The sequence below is a fragment of the Spermophilus citellus genome, assembly GCF_964194105.1.
Source record: "Spermophilus citellus genome assembly, chromosome: 10".
NCBI lineage: Eukaryota > Metazoa > Chordata > Mammalia > Rodentia > Sciuridae > Spermophilus > Spermophilus citellus.
In genome coordinates, this window is record NC_138197.1 from 90,393,417 (window position 1) to 90,416,711 (window position 23,295).

Below are 23,295 nucleotides of genomic sequence, written 5' to 3' on the forward strand. Positions count from 1 at the left end.
CAGAGAGTGATAGGGACTAATATGAATGGGGCAGTACATGTTCTCTCCACAAAGGGAAGTGTTATGTAGCCATTTGAATATAAGGCACAATCATGCTAAAATAATTTTTAAAAAATACTTGAAATGAAAAATTTAAAAATAAAGCTGCCAACTTAAAAAGAAAAAAAATTTACCGAGGGCCATGTGAAACATATCTGGAGCTGCATCCAGCTTGAGGTCCATTCTTTAAGTTGCAGACCCTTTCATGGTAGGGAGTACAGATTGGCCTGAAACTCATACTCTGGATTTGAGGAGACTCAGATGAGAGAATCTCTGGATTCTGCCTCCCAAGAGTTGGTGACACAGTTCTGAGTCACCCAATAAAGTATACCATGATCAATGGAGAAATCACCAGTGTTAGCAGCTGTGGTAGACTGAATGATGGGCCCTCAAAAATGTCCATGTCTTAATTCTAGGAACCTCTGAATGTTTGTTTATATGGCAAAAGGTACTTTGTAGATGTGAGTGAGTTAAATATTTTGAGATGGGAGATTATCCTGGATTATCTGGATGGACCTAGTGTAATCAACTAATGGAGAGGCAGCGGTTTACCATTGCCATTATGGCACCATGAGCCAAGAAACAGAGTTAACCTCTATTTAATTTATCTCTCTTCCTTTTTTACTTTCTTCTTTCTTTCTTGTACTGGGGATTGAACAAAAGGGAGCTCTATCATTGAGCTATATCCTAGTTGCCGCCCACACACTTTTTTTTTTTTCCCATTTTGAGTCAGGGTTTTGCTAGGTTGTCAAGGCTGGCCTTGAGTTTGTAATACTCTTGCCTAAAATTCCAGAGTGACTGGGATCATAGGAATGTACCACCATACTCAGCCACAGGTACCTTTCAGCAGCTAGAAAAAGTAAGGTACTAATTTCTCCTCTAGAACCTCCAGAAGGAAATAGTCCTACAAACATCTTGACCTTAGATTATAATATGGTACTTCTCATTTCCAAAACTGTAAGATAATTAAATTGCATTGCTTTAAGCTACTGTCTTTGGGTCATTTGTTACAGCAGCCGTAGGGAACAAATACAGTGACACAGTACCTCCTAAAGAGGTGGGCATCCTCTTATGTTTCAGAGAAAAGGCTGAGGAGAGTCAGAAATGAAATTTTACAATCAGACTCAGGCCATTAATTTAAAAGATCTTTAGTTCTGAGGGAAATTTGTCTGCTAGAAGACCCTTGACCTTCTAGCAAATTGACCTACATGAACAATTATTCTCCCACTAGAAGCTCAGAAATATGGCAGCCACTCATCTCCCATCTTGATCAGACTTTTTTGAAAACCTAAAGATAAGAGGTCTCCATGGAAAAGAACACATCTTTAAAATCAAGTGAGATACTTGCTGCACAGCAGCCTACCTGAAGCTCACTATCATTATCTGTAAAATGAGAATACAGCAGTTGCCTGCCTTATTAGAGGTTTCATTTTTACAGTTACCTGTAGTCAACTTCAGTCCAAAAATATTAAATGGAAGACTTCAGCAATAAACAATCCATAAGTTTCAAATTGTGAGCTGTTGTGAGTTGTGTGATGAAATCTCACTATCCATCTCCAACCTGCTTGAGACGTGAATTACCCTCTGTCCAGCACATCTATGTTACATGTGCTGTGGGCTCATTTGTCACTTATTAACTGTCTTGGTCATCAGATTGATGGCCACAGAATTGCAGTGCTTGTGTTAACAGTTATCTTTTTTTTTTTAAATAGTTGTAGATGAACACAATATCTTTATTTTATTTTTTATGTGGCGCTGAGGATCGAACACAGGGCCTCACATATGCTAGGCAAGAGCTCTACCACTGAGCCACAACCCTAGCCCCTGTTTAAGTCATCTTTATGTGCAAGTGTGAAGCTATGTCACAATGTCTCCTCCATTAGCCTCATGATGTCTCATCACACTGGCATAGTATCATCTCACATCATCACGAGAAGGGTGAGTAGAGTGCAGTTGGAGTGCAGTTGGAGTGCAGTTTGAGGAAGATATCATATTTATATGATATTTATTACTCTTTATATTGCTACAAATGTTCTATTTTATTATGAGTTATTATCATTAATCTCTTACTGTTCCCAATTTATTATTTGTAATAGGTATGCATGTAGGAAGAAACAGTATATTCAGGGTTTAGCACTATCTAAGGTTTTAGGCGTCCACTTGGGGTCTTGAAATGTACCCCTGGGGGCTAAGAGGGATTGACTGTAGTAGTATCAAGCAGGGTTGTAAGGTCAGGGATAAAAACCTCTACCAGAGTGCCTTAAGAATAGTAGGAGCCCGATTAAAAAAACAAAAAATTGTTTTTGTTATTCCCCTATTGTTGCTCTTTATTTTCTAGATTCATTGTTACCATAAGATTAACTTTCCTACACATTCCCAGCAAGTTTGGCATACCAGGGGAAACAACAAAAATATTCAAGTCTGAACTCCATGCTCTATTTCCTCAAAGACAGTGAGAGAATAGATGCTTCTGACACTGTTATGATTTGAAGCTTATAATGCAACCTTCTGTCACTAGAATGTTAGAAGAATGAGAGCCTTCTAGAAAAGTCTGCCATCCTTAAGCCACCCTGACTACTTTCATGTCTAATACACACACTTGTTGCTAATGCTTGCTGAAGAAGGGCTTCCAACTGTGTGCTTGTGGTACTCGGCAGTCTGCAGGCTTTGTAATGATGCCCAGTAACATTTTCACCAAGGTTTTCACAGTATTATTGCATTAATTGAGCCAAGAATATGTAAAGTGGTATGAATTCACAGATCTGATCCTGTAAAAACAGGCAGTGGGCATGAGCACAAATTGGGATGGACTAAATATAACCAACACTTTGGATATAGAAATTTAATGGACTATGGAATCCAAAACCAATGTTACAGACCCAAATAATTTCAGAAGCAGAGGAGAGGAATCTGCCAGTACTAGGGTTTGGTGACAAACTGGTTGTAAGCTCTACTTGAAGGCACTCCTCTTCATTCTGTGCAAACACACAGGCCAACAGATTCATCTGTGACTGACTGCAGCTCACAGACTGAGCGAGCAACTCTTTTGGCTCATGGATACTTTGCTGAAAAATCCAGCAGAAGCAAACTTACCCTGAAGGGAAAGTAGGAGATCTTTGTCTTCAGAGCTTCCTGTTCAATGAACAGCCCTCACTTCTACTGCTACCTCCTAGATATCTGTGACTGTTTTTTGTACTCTGTCTAAACTTTCCCAGGCCCCTAGGTTGGCTCTGCTTAGAGAACAGTCCAGACCTATACCACTGTTAATCTTGATTAGATAAAGACTTATCTGTTCCCTTAGAACAAAGCTAGGAATCTATAGCCCCTATAACAATATTATAATGCCAATATTAGTAAAAGCATACTGTACTATTGTTACTGTTTAGATATTAGGTGTCCCTCAAAGGTTCATGTGTGAGACAATGCAAGAAAGTTTAGAGGTGAACCTTAACCTAATGAGTGAATTAATCCCTGAGAGGGTGGTAACGGTAGAGAGGTAGAGTGTGGCTAGAGGAGGTGGGCCATTGCAGGCTTTTGGTGTATATATTTTGTTTGTGGTGAGGAGAGTGTGAGCACCCCCACCCCCCGCCCCAGCCCCTTCTTCCTAGTGTGATATCCTGAATTGCTTTCTTCCACTACAACCTTTTGCCATAATGTCTCGCCTTATCTCAGGCCTCCAGGAATGGAGTTGCCTGACTATGGACTGAGACCTCTGAAACTGTGAGCCCCAAATAGGCTTTTCCTCCTCTAAAATTGTTCTTCCCAGGTCTTTTGGTCACAGCAGCAAAAAAGTTGACATAAACAACTAAATCTGTTCTTGGCATTATCTGGAAAATTTAAATGAGGAATCTCACACATGTGCTAGATATAAAGTTCCACAGTATATACACAAACATAAAATCAAATTATACTCCATAAAATACATGTAATTATTATTGGGCAGTTAAAAATAAAATTTAAAAAAAGACTATGTTCATCTAGATATTTTGGAAATTTGGTATCATCAACTCGAGTCTGTCATTCTCTAGTTGTGCCATTTTATGCCATGACCAGCAGCTTGAGTATATATTTGTGAGCTGTAATCGCTTGTCACCTCAGTCACATGTTGGCCTCATTCCCATACGGGATGTAATGATGATCACTGAAGAAAGCTGGTAGAGCTTGGAGACATAATAATACTGGCTTTCAGAGTGGTTTTTTTGGACTTAATTTTGAAAAGACAGACTATATCTTTTATTTTATTTAGTTTTTTTGGTACCATGGATTGAACCCAGGGGCACTTAACCCCTGAGCCACATCCTCAGCCATTTTTTATTTTTTATTTTGAGGCAGGGTCTTGCAAAGTTGTTCAGGGCCTCGCCAAGTTGCTGAGGCTGGCTTTGAACTTGCGATCCTCCTGCCTCAGCCTTCCAAGTTGCTGGGATTATAGACTGTGCCACCACGCTTGGCCAGACTTCATCTTTTTGAACAAAAAATCAACAGAAATGAATTTAGCAAACTTATTTTTTAAATTCTGCCCTAATTATTTTTATATAAAAAATATACATGAGTTTTCCATAAACATCATGAACAGAATTGATTGGGTGATATTTAGTAATTTTTAAAGGTCATTTAGCTTTTTTAGAGTTCATCTAAAGTGTTGGAGTAAAAAGAACTTATGTTCAGATATAGATTTTCTTTAATGTTTGTAAAATTACTTACCCTTGTTTCTATAAAAGATGATTCAATGGCACAAAAAATAGGCTTCATTGAAGACAAAGCTGTTTGTTACATGAACAAACTGGAAATGCTTTGTCTGAGTTCAAAGCCAAGCTCACAATTTATTGTTCATTTTAATGCATTAAAAAAAGATGGCAGAAACAGCCTCATATTGGTCTTCAGAATTCACTAAGTTAACTACTCCATTCTTTTTAGATGTGACAATGAAAATCTTTGAGTAAGATAAGTTTCGTAGAGGACCTGTTCATAAATGGAAGTATTGAAATCTATCAAGAAATGTCTAAAGTTTCTCTTTGAAATGACTGGAATTTGTGCATAACATCAAGTATTTTCATAAATATTAATTCATTTGATTCTCACTAAGATCCTTGTGAGAAACAGGGAGGATATTAATATCCTAATTTTCATGGGAAAAAATACATTCATCTGATTTTTTGTCCTCCCTGAGTCTTTAATCTCAAACAAGTCCCCATATATCTCTGGACCTATGGATATATGAGTTGAACAGGTGATGTTCAAGACCCATTTTTCTACAACTACTTGTACATATTTGGAAATTAAGTGGTTGGAATGATTTCACTGTGTGGTCAAATGATCAAGCTACCAATTTTCCATAATTCGAAACTGAGCTCATTCCTTCTTATCAGTGCCCAGGGATGATCAAACCCTTGGGAATCCAGCTTGTGTCAATCAAAATGCCTAGAAAATCGAGGTGCCTATAAATTTCACTTATGATGAGAAACAATTGCTAAGGACTCAAAATTCTTTAAAGACTTTTCACTGGAGCATCTTCACCCTGCAGTCAAGTTGATGGGGAGGCCCAGGCCTGAACAGAAGTCAGTTTTGTTGAGTCTTCAGGAAAAATAAATGGAATTGTATGCAACAATGAAAACCCTCTAGGAGAGCTGAGGGGTTTTCTCACTATGGATGCATCTATGACACCAAAATATTTTGAATCCTTGGAACAAGACTAGCTTCCCTGGGTACTGGGTGTACAGGACCATGTTTAGCATGGGTTACCTCCCCTTCTGTGATCTATCTCCACCATCAACTACTAAGGCCATCTGTTTAGCCTACAACTTTACCACGATAACATAACAGAGGTGTGGTTAGAAGGAGGCAGGAGAGAAAGCAGTGTTCACATACACCAGTGTTTGGAGCACTCTAAAGGCTATAGTGTTTGTGAAGTTTAGTGATATGGTTGGCAGGATGTAGGGAGAGTGAGCACAAAAATGTAAAATTGCAGAATTTGTCAGTATGTATTAATGGAGATAAATTCCCTTTTTTTAAGCTGATGATTTTAGGTTAAAAATTTCCCTTTTATGTGATATGCATATTCTGAGACTATTACTACTTTAGTTAGATTGATAATGATGTTTAAAACTAAATAACAGAACCCATCTTTTTCTTGTCCTTCATTAGTTAGAGACACCTTTGGAAAACAAATTTTCCTTAAGAATTGAATTACTAAAGTATCATTGTGAATGGTACTTTGGGGGCCTCCATTAAGAATCCTATTTACAGGGGTTGGGATTGTACCTCAGTGATAGAGCGCTTGCCTAGCAAGGGTGGGTTTGATCCTTAGTACCACATACACCACATACATGCTATCGCTATACCTTGATACAAATACAAATAAATACAATTATTGTGTCCATATAAAACTAAAAAATACATTTAAAAAATCCTATTAACAGATGTTTAAATATTTTGAACAAACATAGTCCTCTGACTTTAAAGTCCAAACTTTTCTAGCATCAGAAACAACAAAGGAGGCAGGGTAAAGGTTTGGGTAAGGAGATCACTGGAGTCAAGCACACAGACAGTGACACTGAGATATTTAGAAGGAGGTCAAGAATCTTACAAAGCTAACAGACTGCACAATGTAATAAAGGATGACAACTGATCTGGAGTTATCCAGAAAGGGCAAGTTATTCTTGGAAGCTTCTTTAAGAAGCTGAAGGTGATAATCAAATATAAATTTATACCTCTCAGTCACAAAAACGCAGTGGTAACACTTGCTGATAGGGATGATGGGTGGTTACTCTAGCACTTACTGGTAGGAAGGCAAATTACTATTATCTTTGGGAAACAAATCCAGCTATATATTACTTCAATAAGGCAATCTCAATTTGAACATCTGCTTCATGTGAGCACGAGTACATAGCAGTATATGTAGAAAATAACATTTTTCACAGGGACCAAAATGAAGGTGAAAACAATGAAAGTTATCATTCATAGAGGAACATGCTATCACTATACCTTGAAATGGCATGTACCATACAAAAAAATCAGTTACAATCATGACCCTTGAACAGGAAAATTTTCCATGAGTACCATTGGGACAGAAAAAGAAAAAAACAGCGGAGAAATATTCCAATTTTTGTGGAATAAAAAAAAATGACAAAATTTCCTACATGGGTACATTCATGCATAGTGCACTACATATCTGTATATGATTATATGTGTGTGTATATATAATTTTTTGTGTATGAAGAAAATAAATCAAAGAATCCATACTATGTTCTTAAAAAGCAGGAGAAATGGAGGTTCAATACAAGAAAATAAATTGGGTGAAAGGAAGAAGGAAAGGGGAGAGGTGGAAAAATTAAACAAAAATGACTACAATAGAAATTTCATGATTTCTTACTTATGTTGTACTGTGCATGTAAAAATTTATCCACATGTAAAGAAACCAAGGAAAGATAAAAGAAGAGGTTAAATTTGCTTTGTTAGGATGACTGTGATATATTAAGGAAAAAAATGATAGTTACAAAAGGTAGTTTTTAAAGAAGGCAAATAACAATATTTGAACACAAAACAATTAAAATTTTGTATAGCAAAAGGATAGCATGGAAAAGGGAAAGGATAGTCTAGAAAGAAATATCTGTAATCCATCTGACAGATGAAGGAATTATGTTCTAATAAACAAAGAGCCATTACAAATTGTTAAGAAAAAATAATCAACCCAATATACAATATGAGAATAAGCAATTTGCATGAGAAAATCCAAATAGCCAATATATAGGAACTGACTGACACTCAGTCCTTTTCATAGCCAGGAGAAGGCAAATGTAAGCAATAATTAAGTCAATTTTCACTTTCCTGCTCTGCAAAAAATTAAAAAGAACAATATTCAATTACTCCTAGAGAGACTTTGAGTGGATCAGGCACCTTTATATATTCATATATTACTGGCAGAAGGGGGAATTGCTACAACTTTTCAGAAAATAATAACTTAGTAATATATTAATTAAAATATTTTGGGGCTAAATAATCTCTCTTTTAAACATCCATCTCATGCATAAATATAATACAAATGTACGTATGTATGTTCCTCTTTCCAATGGTGAATATAAAGATTATTGCAGCAATTTGTATGTAAACATAAACACATACACAAATATACAAAGAAAGGAAACTGGTTCAATCCCTAGTATTAAAAAAAAGGCAAATTGCAGAGTAAATACAACCCAATTTTCGAAACAAATCTATATATGTATTTAAAATAGAGAAATGTGTAAGTTTAAAAGATTTCCATCCTTGTGTAATTTCAAAGGTCTTATCTTTAACAGAAGCTACTGGCCATATAACTAATGATAAGATCCTAAGGCAGTCACTGTATATTTTACTTCAGAGAACTTTAGACGAAAAGACTTGATCTTAGAAGCAGTGACAAGAGGTTTGCAAGGCAGGTGGCAGATGGCACATTCTGTCTGATGGGAAAGATGCTTAGGTTCTAGGTAGACAAGAGTAGCAGGTAGCTTTTTCACAAGAACATGGCAGATAGAGATGTGTGCTAGTTGCAAGATCTGAGGTGAAGACAAACTATATGAAGGCAGGTATTCAGTCCCAGAACTGAAATACTGTTGAGCTCAACAAAGCAGACATGCAGGCCAGGAAGAGGAGGTAATCAGAAATGGAGTATAAGCCGCCATATGTGGGGTTTACTTAAAGGTGAGCATTACTTAAAGTACAGTGTGAAGGGTACCTCCTAGCTTTGTACAACAAGGCAAGAATCCCATTAAAGTACTGAGATTTACCACCAAATCAGAGTAGATCAGCAACATTATTGACAAACCATCTTCCTGACAATCATCACCATCATCATCACCATCACTGTAACCACCAGTATAATAGCTGACATTATCACAATGATTCATGCTTTAAGGAATGCACTGATCCCAGAAACAACCAAATTAGGCACCCAGGGTAGTTATTACAATTACCATTAAAATGAAGAAATAAACACTGAGATCTGTTCATTGATTTGCCCACAATCTCAAAGGTAGCCACTGGCAGAATAGGCATATGAACTCTGAATGTCTTTAAAAACTATTTTGCTCCCACTACCCCAGCTTCTCACACTAAGACTGAAGATCAATCCTGACATTGGGATTGGGATGAGGTTGGGGTCTGCTGAGCAATAAACCAAACAGATCATTATGCCTGTTGTAATTCTTTCTTCTGCACTGTATTTTCTTGATTTTCCCTGTTGTACAATGTGTAAACACATTTTCCCTGTAAAGGTTTCCCTGCTGTGTTACATTCAGATTCAGCTTGTCCAGACGGATTGTTATTTTGTTGTAGAGACTATTTGTTTACTCAGAACATGTTACAGAAAGGATTTACGGCAGCTTACACAAACACAGATAATACAAAATAAAATTTGATAAAAAGTAAGGAAATGAGGAAATTAAATTAAAAGGAAAATGAATGAAGAAAACATCCAGCCAAGAGTGAGGTTAGTTCACAAAATACATAAAGAACTCAGTAAAATTTTCTGTTTGTTAGAGGTGGTAGACCACAAATTTGGCTCTTGACTTTTCAGCCATTAAGAAAAAGAGGGAAACATGATTCTCAGCACTTAAAATATATAATCATAAACCAACCAGTGGCTCAGGAGAAATACAAGTATTCTTGGTACTGAGATCAGAAAGATACATTTTCCTTTATTCCATATAGTGCTGATAATAGCAACCAGGTTTTTAAATTTTTTAAATAAGTATCTTACAATGTTGTCAGGCAGGATGCTAAGTGCTTTGAATACATTATCTCATTCAATTCCCACAACAATTCCATAGCATGAGTATTATTAGTATCACTTTTAGTATCACCTATATAAAACAGGAAATCAAAATAAGAGACGTTAAGCAAGTCATTGAAGTAAGTGCAATTAGCAAGTACCTGATTTTGGATTCTAATACAATTTTTCTAACTCCAAAGCTGTACTTCTATCACAAGGCTATTTAGGAGTTAGGTCTTGATTCAATTCCCAAGTATCCCTGAATATCCAACAAAATCCCTCACTATCCAATGTAATATAACTCTACCACTTTCTCCCTGTCATGTAACTTTGTTTTCTTCATTGCATGACCTGTTCATTTGTTTACTAGTTTAATTATCTTTCTCCCAGTCAGCCGGGCACTGCTCTGAACAGTGATCCTGTACCCTCCTTCACTGTTGAATCCCTAGTGTTGTTTTTGGCCCAGCTCATCAGAGGCACTCCAGGCTCAATGCCTCTACTTATTTGTTCCTTACAGTAGTTACTTATTCTTCAGCATCCATGACTTACATATACTAGTCACTTACCAGAAACATGTTTCTTCCTTTAACTTGGCTATTCTTCATAATTTATCTTTGTGTGGACTTAATTTTATTAATTTGATTTTGTAATTTAAAAAAGTATAGTCAAGATATGAATGGCACCTGATGGTCCCACATGAAGATTTTTTATTCATTTGTACGTAAATAAGGGATTGCTGTTCTTTTAAGCTTGTATCCAAAGAATTTGCCTAGTAGTGCATTCAATATAGATTTTACCATTTGCTGCTTAGTATTTCCTATTTAAAAACAGACCATTTTCAAAAAAGAGAGAAATCAACTTAATGTTTTAAAGTGTGCACACACACACACACACACACACATACAAACAATGTACTTTGGTTAAACACCTCAATTCTAGCTTTTTGAACATGTAGGAAAAATCATCAAATTCTTAAACAATGCAGCTTTATGTGGTTGGCAGTGGGAGCATGAGATAATCTGGGGGTTCATGTGCACAGATACACAAGCACATATAAAACCCTAAGATATTCAGAACAATCGATTAGATGACTCTAACACGTGCAATTCAGGAAACTCAGGAGAAGTGAGACAGGTTGCTAGCCCTGACTGTCCTGATGCATCTTCTGTGTTCTCTAAGTCCTGCAGACTCTGGAATATTTTTTAGCTGGATATTGTTTTCAGAGAGGAGGGTTAATACTTCTCACAAACATCTATCTTTCTACAGCCTTGGAAATTCTCTATGAACATCTGGCCTATCCTTCAAAAGTGGGTTTATTTATTTATTTGTTTATTTATTTGTCTTAGAATTTATCTTTTGCTAACTGTATTATATCTGTTAAAAGGCCAACTCATGAAAATGAAATAAATATCTTTCAAAGGCTATATTGAAAGATATTTAATGTTGATCATGGTCATGTCCTCTTTTTTTTTTCTGTCTCAAACTCAAATCATCCAAATATGGCAGCTAAGTAAGAAAAGAAACAACTTGGGATATAAAGACTGGCTGAATTCAACTTTAATTCTTTAAAAAAACAAAGTTTGGAAAATGTAATTTGGGAAAATGCTTCCAGTACAAGATTCTGAGCAAATCTCCTTCATGAATAGACAGTGATCAGTGGCTAAGCTGGCAGCACATATTTGGGATTTCTGAAGTCATTCTGACCCAACGGAGATTCAACAGTGAGAAGAGGCAAATATATTTGAAGTCATTCATATTAAGAACGTAAGAAAAGATTATTTTCTTTTGAATCAGCCAGAGAATGGTGGAAATAAACATTTCCTATTTTGTTTTCTCTCCTCAAGTGTTGGGTGATTGTTGTGACACTATTGTGACATGGCTTTTGTGTTATGCTCCTTAATTTAGTGTTTAATTTTGTACTGATAACTTTACTTCTTTAACCTGGATCTATGGCTTTTATTTTGTCACTTTATGGTTGGGCCACTTAATTTCTGACATCGACATCTTTCTACCCAAACTCTGAGAATTCAATTGAAATCTGATTCTTCTCAAGAGAAAGGGAAGCGATCTGTGAATCGAGAAGATTTTTCATTCAGTTTCTACACTGGCATTGCCTTGGAGGTATATATTTTAGGACTTGTGCCTCCACCTATTATGGCTGATTTCCAAATTCTCTAGACGCCATCACTAGTTATGATAAAGAGGTAGAGTGATGGTCAGAATCCATTTCCTCAATCCCTGCCATGACTGCTACCCATCCTCCAGATTCCCAGAAGGTCTAGAGCATCAAGAATACTGTTAGTAAAACACCACTCTCCATGGAGACCCTCCATGGCTATAATAAGCACTCTGGAGAAAAGAGAGCAATAAGAAGTAAGAGAGTACAGAAGGCTCTTCCAGCAAGATCCTAGAAAGGGTTTGCCACGGTTTACATCTCATTGTAATACGTTTATTCTTCCAGAGTGATTAGGCAGAAGATGATTGACTAATACCCATTCTTCTAATTTGCTAAAATCTTCATATTACTGGCCTTCCTTGATGGGCATTTTATAATGTTCAGACTTCCTTTCAATATTACCTGCTGCCTAAACTCACCCAAGAGGCTTTCTGTCCTCTAGTGATCATGAGTTCCAGATCCTGACCCAAGCTGCTCCTAGTTAGAGCCTCAGTTTCTTTGATTTGTACTTTGCAGATAAAATAGCAAGAACATTCTTCATTATGTTGTCAACATTAATTGAGTACTCACCACATACTCTGCACTATGTTAAGGGTATTAGATTCATTTTCTCCTTTAATTTCCACACTCGTATGAGGTGGGTACTTTAATTCCTCCTGTTTCACAGAAAGTAAAACACAGTCAAAATAAGTGTCAACATCACATAGAATGTAGGGGAGACACAGCAATCATGTGAGCCCCGCAATACTATACTATAGTCATTTTTAGCCACTTCCAGTGTTTTCCCCAGGTATCATTGTCCTGGTAAGCTGATTGATTTCCTTGGTGTGGATAATATATTAACAATAACAATGCATCTACACAGCTAGAGCTCAGGCCATGGCACATGGTGTCAATTTCTCTGTGTTCTCTCCAGTTCTCTCCTTCAATCTGCAGATTTTCTCCTCCTTATTTGGTTCAAGTATCTAAGAACTGTCATGTGTAAAAGACTGTATTAAGTATAATGGAAAGTCTAGTATTTTCCCTTAGAAAGTCACAGACAGATCTCGAATTTTGTACCCCTTCAAGAAACAAATGAAAGGGTTAGGAAGCAGAACTTGATTGGCATAATAACCTAATATTTGAGATTCTTTCAGTGGTTAAGATTGCCGGAAGAATTTATGCAGTGAAGTGCCCACATTTCCATTGTTCCTTCTCTGTGCTGATTCTCTCTCCTCTTCCTCCACAGTGATAGTCTACATGCCACTCTCTTTCTTCCTCCAAGCCTCTGTTCTCTCATCCACATGCACAGCATTACCTGTAACATCTAGGTCTGTGGGTACTTCCCTGATCTAGAGCTTTGGTCCTGACCTGTCTGAGCTCTAGGCTCACATTCTAAGTGCAGACTGGCACTGTAGGTTTCCTAACTTCACCCAGGGAGAGAAACTTCCACTAGATTTTTAGCTCCTATATTTCCCTGAAACAAGATTAAAGAACAAATTGTTCCTACCTGAGTCACAGGAATCACGTGGAGAGAACTAAAGCATTTTTCTTCATGGTGCCAACTCCATCACACAAAGGCAGCACCAGATTCTCAGAAAGTCCAGTATAATTATTCATTAGCACTTAGACTTGAAGGTAAAATATTGTGTAGTAACAAAATAGTATGCCTGACTTATACGTATTTACGATTAGAGAGAAATGGAGAAAGGAGGAATGAAGGAGAGATAAAGGGACAAAGACACTCACAGAGGGAACACAGCACTAGTTCTTAACGGGAGAGCCAAAAGGCCATTTTGGAAAAAGAACTGCCAGCTCTCAGTAAATACTTGCTCAAAAATAGAAAATACCCTTTGTTTATCTGCAGATTCTATTTTTGTGACAATATCATGGAGATTTTGTATTAAGAAGGATTTTTCAGGTTTCAGCATAAAAAGGAACAGCACTTTCCATCTTCTTCAAAGGAAAAAAAAACTGAAATAGAACATTTTATATTTTCTGAACAGAACACCCTCTTTCTTTCCCCTTTTGGTACTGCTTACTTCTTTGGTTGCTTCCCTTGCAGAAGATTGAATATCTATGGAATATGCATAGTTTGCTCAAGGGGGGAAAAATTAGGTCCTGTAGTGTATTATATAGAGTTCATAAAGAAAGTATCTTTCCCTGAGATAAACTCATCAAATTCTCTTAATAATAGTATTTAGATAGTTGCTATAAAAAGAATATTATATTTGATATAGCCAACATTTATTTTTCTCTCTAAAGTTTAGCTTCCTGAAATCAAAGAATCTGTTGAGAAAATAAGTCAATACATAAAACTAAAATCTACTATATAATGGAATTTTTAGCAGTTGTTAAAAATGATGTTGTATAAAGATAGTCAATGACTTGGAAAAGTGTCTATAATATAAAATAAGTTTAAAAATAACAAAACTTCATGTACACAGATTCCAAACTTGTTTAAAAATTGTGTATGCTCACACATAGAAGAATTTATATATAAGTATATACATATATATATATATATATATATATATATATATATATATATATTCTTATATATGTAACATTAGTTATCTCATTTTGGTTATCTAATAGTTAAGGATTATTTTTATTTCCTCTCTTTCCTTCTCTATATTTTCCAATTTATCTAAAACTTTACAAGGATTCGTGACTTTTGGAATCAGAATAAAAACCTTACTAAATTAGTCTCTGTTCTCAAGTAAATTCAATATACCTAGAAAGCAGGGCTTATCTTTAGTATGACGATCAATTAAACCAGCTCTCTTTAGACTTCAATCATCCTAATATTGAGTCTATATGATCCAAAACAAGCAGATGTACTGAGTGGCCCATTGTGGACACAGCACATTGACATTGCCAAAGCTTGGCCTCTAGAATTTCCAGAATGTGTTCCAGATCCTCCTTACTGCTTTAATAGCTAGAAATGGAGAAAAGCAACAGATGGTGACAGTTATGACTGTCGGGATGCCAAGCTCAAGAATGGAATTTCTACTTACAGATTATTTTGCAAGGAAATAGTATTATCTGGGAAAATCTAAGCACTAAGCTTTCCCAAATGCAAAAGTTTGGGACAAAAATGAAGGTGGTTATGTAAGATCTTATAATTTAATAGGAAGCATTTCAATTAGGTTAAGAAAAGAGCAAAAGTTTAACCAAAATTCTGAAGTAAATTAGAGAATTTCTGTTTCTAGATATTTTTAAAACTAAAATTTAACTTGACTCTGTAGTTCATTTTTTATAATCTTTGGAATGATTGTTGTGAATACTTTTAGTCAAGTCCAATAATTTTGAATACTGAGAATAAATTAAGCAATCATCAAATATTCATAGACTATTTTGTATCCACTACTAAAAGGTTATAGTTAGATAAGAAAATTTATTTTTTTCATGGAATTTCTACTCCATGTAGGCATAGAAAGTGTAAAATAAGACCGTATTTTGATAGGTGATTAAGTGCTAAATTTCCTTGCTAGAATGTGCCATTTATTTAGTTAGAGGCTTTTTAATTGTGTTCCCTTGAGCATTCATTCATTCATTCATTCATTCAATACATGGTTATTGAATCTCTGATATAGGTGAGGTATTATAATAGGCACTTGGGATACAGCAGGGACCAAATAGAAAAATCCTAGACTTTTGGAACCTAGATTATGGTTGAGGACAAACAGATACAAAAAATAGTAGCAAGAAGGTCAAAGTGCTACGAGGAAAAATAAAGCAGGAAGGTGGGCATAAATGTCTTTGGAAACTGTTCTTTTAAATAAAATGTCATTCTGGCTAAGGTGTAAGACAGCTCCTTCCTTCTTTCAGTGATTCATTATGTTCCCATTGTTTATTTTTTGTTTTCACATTTATACTTGAGAAATTTATTCCTGAAAATTATCCAAAATCTTTGTTTTAAAAAAGGTAATAAAATAAAGAAAGAGGTAAAAAAAATCATTGTAGGTTAAGAGAAACAACAAAGAAATGCAATTTTAAAAATCACTCATAATCTCCATGTCCAGAAACATTTTGCTATTTGACATTTATCTGTTCATATAAAAATGTTTATTTAACCTCCAATATGTACAAAACACAAGATTTTCAGAAAGTGCATTCTAGGCAAGAGAATATCAAGAACAAATTTCCTGATCCAGAGATGGATTTGCAACTGGAGGCAGAGAGAAGGCCAGAACAGTTCTCCTGGAATCAGGGAGGGGCAGAGTGGTAGGGATGAGCTCAGAGACATAGAATGGACAGATGGTGACCAATGCTTCTCAAACTTCTCAAACCCTGGGAATCCTCCAGGATACTTTCTGAATATCCAGATTCCTAGAATCCATCCCCAAATTATGGAATCTCCTAGACAAGGGTTCTGGGAAACTTCGGCTTCAGGTGATACAGGAAATAGGCCATGGTACCATGGCAAGATGCTTGAATTTTATTTTTATGACAATAGGAAAGTAGTTGTATGTGTGTGTGTGTGTGTGTGTCTGTGTTGTGTGTGTTGTGTTGTGTGTGTGTGTATGTGTGTGATGATCTGATTTAAGTTTTCTGTGGTTATTCTGAAAAAAATTGGAACAAGTTTGTACACAATAACTAGTTAGAAGGAAAGGTAAAAGCTAAAATGAAGAAATGAAGATAGTCATTTTGTTATTGTCGTAGACTTGCTTGTAACAAATAATACTTCATTCTTAAAACAGTGCTAAGGGAAATGCAAATATATAGTGTGCTTAGCACAAAAAAGTGTTACTGGTTAATAGAATGATTATTATTTTTTTTCGTCAAATAGCTATCCAATTGTGCCAATATCATGTGATTAATAATCTTCTCCACTGTCCTGTGATGCCTCCCTGTCATTCTTTTATTTCTTATAAGGACTCACTTCTCTCTGCGATTTCTCCATTTCCATTCATAAATTTGCATGAGTATGTTTTAAGTTGCTGTTAAACTAATCTCGTGCACTGTAACTTTTTTAAAAAAAAATAAATTTGTTCTCTCAGCCTTTTTTTTTTCTTTGTACCATGGATTGAGCTCAGGAGCACTTGCTTACTGAGTCACATCCCCAGCCCTGTTTTGTATTTTATTTAGAGACAGGGTCTCACTAAGTTGCTTAGTACCTCACTTTTGCTGAGGTTGGCTTTGAACGTATGATCCTCTTGTTTCAGCTTCCCAAGCTGCTGGAATTACAGGCCTGCACCACTGTGCCTGCTCTCAGAATTTCTTTATACTCCTTCGTGGAACTTGAGACCAAGTGCCCTGGGACTGAATTGAAAGACATCTCAATCATACTTCACAATTCAGTAGACTTGTGTCTTTCATCAACATAGTATTTTGACTACTGACTCTAACATAGGCTAATTCAACAATTTCCAAAAACCTGCATTTGAAAAACATACTTTCTACACTAAAATATAGTCTTTCTCATTGGCAAAAAGTCTGGGTTTTAAGACATAACCCAGGCACCCATGCCAGAGTGAATTTGCAGTCCGTTTGAGTGTTAGAGAGGTTAGAGTGTGACCTTTGTCATCTATTTTGCACAGAAACATTTCCTGAGATAGTGCTAAGTCCTTATATCCTCATTGTCTCTTGAAGGGGCTGTTGTATCTGAAGGAAAACAGAAGTCTATGTCCCCTGCTTTTGTACACACTGAACCGCCCTCCAGTGTCTACTCTACTTCTGCTGGTTAATAGGATCTCATTTTTCAAACAAGTAATCTCCCCTCCTATACATGGCTTGAAAGTTTTTAGAGTGAACTCTGTGGTTTAGGTTTGAAGTAATTAGTCCTATCTTATTACCTGACCACAAATTCTTAAGGGACAAAGTGAGTACTTAAATTGCTCTGGTCACAGGGAAGTCCAGGATATTATTGACAGCTGTGTGATGCTCCTTCCAACTCAATATGAACCTTCAAGGGTGAAACTCCAGGAGCTTCCAAAATTCATGTTGTGACAAAGAGAAGAGAGCCATTCTGAGAATGAATTCACCCAGAGAAAGCAGAGTTGGAAGGTTGATCCTGTTCCCATTACTTGAGCCCTTGCTAGAACCATACCTAAATTTACATGTCATACAAAAGTGTGGGTACTGCAGCCATTAAATTTTCTCTAGTTTATGTTGGTACTTTCGTCACTTGCAACAAAGTCTTAATAACTAAAGCACTTTCCTGGACACAGCTGAATTCCAGTGCTAAGTGCATAAATTCAGCTCATTTCTTAGGACCCTCACTATGCAAATATAAAACTATAATTAAACCAATTTGTCTAGTGAAAAAATGTCCAGCAATTATTTATCCATATCACACAACAGAATAGATGCTACAAAATTCATTTTCCTGTGGCAAGACAATGAGAAGCCTTGACTTTCAAAGCCTTTCCAATCATACCTACAGATGACCTTTTTATAAGATGAATCCTATAAATTGGCCAGTAACAGAATCAAGCTGAGAGGAGGCTCAAACTGAGTCTAGGATAGATTTGAAATCCTTTCATCCAGAGATTTTGGTTTGAAAAGTTTTCTAAGTCAAATGTCTAGTAAAAGTATTTGCAAGAATAGTTTGTGTTAAAAAAAAAAAACCAATAGAATACCTGTCTGGGAGCTGGTTTGGGTCAGTGAGCAGAACAAGAAGCCACAGGATTCTAGGTCTCACAGACAGGATCGGCTCCTGGAAACTCCCCCTTGCTTCTTGTGTGCTTAGAGAACAGCCCTGTATCCTCTCCTCCCTTTCTGTTCTCTTCCCTGCCCAGAGACCTTTCTTTTCCCTTTCCTTTCCTCCTCTCCTCTTCTTTCTTCCTCCTCCTTTGCCTTCTCTATCTTCTTTTTATTTCCTTTATTTTCCATCCTTCGAATCCATCCTGTGTAGTAAGCCATAATCTCCCTACCTCTGTCCCTGTTCACTGATCCTAAACATCTCCTATTATATTCCCAAACCTGATTAGCCCCCAATTTTCTCAGATTTTGGTCAGGCTAGAACATTTTTCACTCAATAACCTATGCTGAAATGGAAAGGCCTCTAGTTGCCTCCAACCACTTTCAGGCGTCCCCTTCCTCCTTCCCGGTGTGTGGCTTTGGGGCCTGACAATACCCTAAGAATCTACTGATAAGAGCTATAGAATTACCAGCATGCATTTGGCTAACGCCACTTCTCCCCTCTGACCTCGATATTGACCTCCAGGCCGTTCATTTTCCCTCTAAAACAGTCCTCACACAGAAATCCTAATCACAGCTTCTTAATTGAGTTTCTGGAACATCACTAGCATTATTTGGGGGTAAACATTCTCATTTGTGTTGTCCTTTTCATGGAACAAAAAAAACTACAGATTTTCCTGATTACAAAAGAAAGACGAAAAAGGAAAAAAAAACATCATTTGTGGCCAAATCTCTTGTGAAATGCTTTGTGGCAGCAATTAGGAATCCAGAAAGGAGAAGGGACACATGTCCTTGTTAAATTTATCATTCTAAGAACCCATTGCCAGTGATATCAGAAACAAGAGGGAGAGAAAGAAATATTAGAAGGAATAAAATGTGATCTCTTTTTCTGAGCTGGGAAGTCTTAGAAATTATTACACTGCACATTTGGAGATTGGGGGTCGTTTTTTACCCTATCTAGGCAAAAACCAGTAATTTCTCCATTCAAAAAGCTGATATTCATTAACACGGTTCATTTTGGTATAAAGTAAGCCACAAAAGAATTTTTTAGTACCACTGCAATATTCCCCCAAGTGATAAGGTTCGCATTCGTATGTGTATGTTTTAAATACATGTATACCCTCTACATACAAACACACATCAATTATTCCATTGAAGTCAGAAAACTGCCTCAGAATATATCCCTTGCATCTTCCACATTCCATTCCTAAATTGCTTTTCTAGATAGAATGGCCCTTCAAACCAGCTGATATTTAATTGCATGCCATCGTATTGCTTTCTCAGGGAGCTGAACATTATTGATTTATTTAAAAAATAACTCCACCTCTGGTTTTCCTAGTATGCCTAAGTAATGTAAGTGGATTACAGGAAATAGCACTAGCAATTATTTTTGCAAGCTACCAAAGCCACAGCATGGTTAGAAGTTAGATCAAGAGACATTAGGTGAGACTAATGCATCCAAATCACCTATTGCATCTGTGTAATCATCACTTAAAAGAAAAAGTACAGCTTCTTCATGAATCTCCAAACCACAAATAGGCTAAAAGTGAAATGACCTGTCAGAATTCTTCGTTGGTGCCTTTTATTGTCCATAATATTAAATTAATGAGACAGTACATGATATTACAAGATAGAACAAACCTCTTGAACTGTAATTCGCAGTGACTTTAAGAGTTGATGACTATGGGTATATGATGGTCACTAGAGGAAATATGTCCCATGGGCCCTATCATTAAAACTGGCATATCCAGGTACAGAGATATCATTAACATCATTTATCTTCACTGAATAGACAGTGACTTTCACCTTCAGAACATCTGCTACTCATGAAATATAAAATACATGTTCAAGTTTTCAAGAGGCCAAACAACCCACATGTTCTGTCTTAACAAAGAGTTCATCTCATGTTTCAATTTATGATTGTTTGTATAATTTTAATGATTGACATTTCCTGCAGACATTTCTCAAGCAAAACCGAGGCTCTTTGGCACTTGTCTTTATTTTCAGATACCCCAAGGGAAAACTGTATCAAATAAATATTCAGTATTTCTTAGTGGCAAACATAAGAGAATGGATCTTTGATACTAAGTGTATTATATGTAGTAGATAGAAAATAAAGAAAAAAAAGGAGCATGTTAAATTGAATTACATTTGGTACATAGAAAGGTTGCCAAAATGCAAGCAGAGTTTCTTGAACTTATCTTTACCTCAAAAGTCAACTCATTATTATATTATTAGACAGAAATGCAACAATTATTTAGAAGATCTTCTGTAACTATTTTATTTTTATAGTACATATGGGGTACAATGTGATTTTTTTTTGGAGGGGTACTGGGGGTTGAACTCAGGGACACTCAACCACTGAGCCATATACCACCAGCCCTATTTTGTATTTTATTTAGAGACAGGGTCTCACTGAGTTGCCTAGTGCCTTGTTTTTTGCTGAGGCTGGTTTTGAACTCGACCCTCCTGCCTCAGCCACCCTAGCTGCTGGGATTACAGGCATGTGTCACTGTACCCAGCACAATGTGATATTTCAATTCATGTATATATTGCATAATGATCAGCTGCTATGTAGTTTTTATATGAACATTCCTGTTATGATTTTAAACTTGAGAGGGATTATAGTCCATACAGGTGTCAACCATAGCATGTATTTGAACTGTTAGACCTCTACAAATTGGGAATTTTTGACCTGGGCTATGGAAGTACATCAGAAATGAGATCTTTGCATCACCTAATATAGGCTATGTTTGCACAGTGATATTAAGAATATTATCTATCATTTATTCCTAAATCATCTTATTTACTAGTGACAGAAACCTGTCCTCCTTTTATAACACATTCTTCCTTTCATTCACTTATTATGAGGTGAGTCAAAAGACTTAAAGAATCTTCAATAAGTACTATTTATTACATGGACTGAGACTAATGCCTGTCATTTCAGAACACATTTTACAGAAGCAAGAGGTTCAATATAGGATGTGATCTGTTGTAACTTAAAGCCTCTTTAAAGTAATTTTAATCCAAATATGTATTAGGCTCCTACTATGCACCATTCATTGTGCTAAGAGCCGAGGATACAGACAAGTTATCTAATCTCATGGGAGGAAGAAAACAGACAACAATCAAGTAACAAAAAGGAAATTTCAGAGAGTGAGAAGTGCTATGGTCAATAACCATTGAGATCCAATGGTAAGTATTTACAATAATTATTTTTTTCTTCCAGTATCGACCGCAAGGGAAAGCAACAACATCAACATCAGTTAAACCTGATGCTGCTGGGATTGGAAGACTTGGATACTCACCACCACAATTACATTTGCTGCTGGAATTGGTAGATTTTCTACTTCAAGATCTTGACCAGCCACGGCCAACAGATTGAGAGATGGGTCATACGCAGGTCTAGGAAAGGCTGAATTAACAATGTGGTGGCGTTTACCTATCTGAGTCTCAGAAGAGGAAGGATAGCTATGTTTATATATCTTTTGTGGAGTTATATCCAGGCTCTTCTCAATATCTTGTGAACGGTGATAAATGAATACCGGCTTCCCACTCTTCTTCTGATGAATTGCCCCAAAGTGATCATTGTTTCCTGAAAAGCACCCTAAAAGATGGAAGGAGTGAAAAGAAAATTTAAAATTCTATTCAGTAAGATAGGTAGAATTATTCAATAAAGAAAATTATCTTTTCTTGAGAGGCTTGAAGACTTGTAAAGGTCAATTAGTTCCCCATTCTGCCTTCACAGCTTCATCATCACCCCAAAATAGAGCACCCTTGGTGCTATGGTGACATCTCAGATAATTTAGGTGGACAGAAGTGGGTGTAGTTTGAAAGAGTTCTATTTATCAGATATTCTAATACCCCTTTTTAGCAAGGAATTTCCTTTTTTGAAAACTTAACCCTGCAGTTCTAATACTCTGTTGGGTTCTATTCCTAGATATCCCATCAGCTCCTCAAATGATAAATGTTTATTTCAGCTTTCCCTCCTTCAATTATTAACATTTTATACAATCTTTATTTCATACTTACTCTATATTTCTAGTGTTATAGTTCTGGTGTTGTACTTATGTATAGTTATTAATGCTTGTATAATATTTTAAGTTCACCAAGTTCAGAAATCTAAATATACTCATGGTAGCAACTTCCAGTAATCAGATACCATCCATTGTTCACATTCTTTTTTTAAGAAAATATTTTTTTTGTAGTTGTAGAGGAACAGCGTGCCTTTGTTTTATTTGTTTATTTTCATGTGGTGCTAAGGATCAAACCCATTGCCTCACACACACTAGGCAAATGCTCTGCTACTAGGCTATAACCTCAGCCCCCTATTGTTCACCTTCTTATTTAGGACTATGTCAATTCAGCTAAAGAATACAATTATCAGCCTTCTTTGCAACTAAGGTTTGCTATTTGATCAAGATGTGACCTTTGGGGCGTGATTAAACATGATATGAAGACAGATGTGATGTGGCCCTGCTTTCTACCTTTCCCCCTTTGTGCTTACGCTTAAATGCATATGGCATAGGAGGAGTATGAAGTAGATGTGTTCAAGATGGAAGAACCATAAGACAAAGGATCCTGGACTCTGATGAAAGTGGAGCTATCACACTAACCCCCAGATTTTATGTGGAAAAAACCAATTTTCTACATTGCTTCAGTTGCTGTTATTTTTAACTATCTTCTAGTTACAACAATTTAACTGTAT

General features: G+C 36.3%; 1 protein-coding gene across 1 annotated transcript in view; it reads right to left on the reverse strand.

The window, feature by feature from the left end:
* PTPRR (protein tyrosine phosphatase receptor type R) overlaps nucleotides 1–23,295 on the reverse strand; it is a 252,601-nt gene that overhangs the window by 205,046 nt on the left and 24,260 nt on the right. The window contains exon 2 of the mRNA XM_081311808.1: nucleotides 21,896–22,194. Coding sequence (XP_081167934.1) covers nucleotides 21,896–22,194 — 299 coding nt within the window. The remainder of the gene's footprint in view (nucleotides 1–21,895; nucleotides 22,195–23,295) is intronic.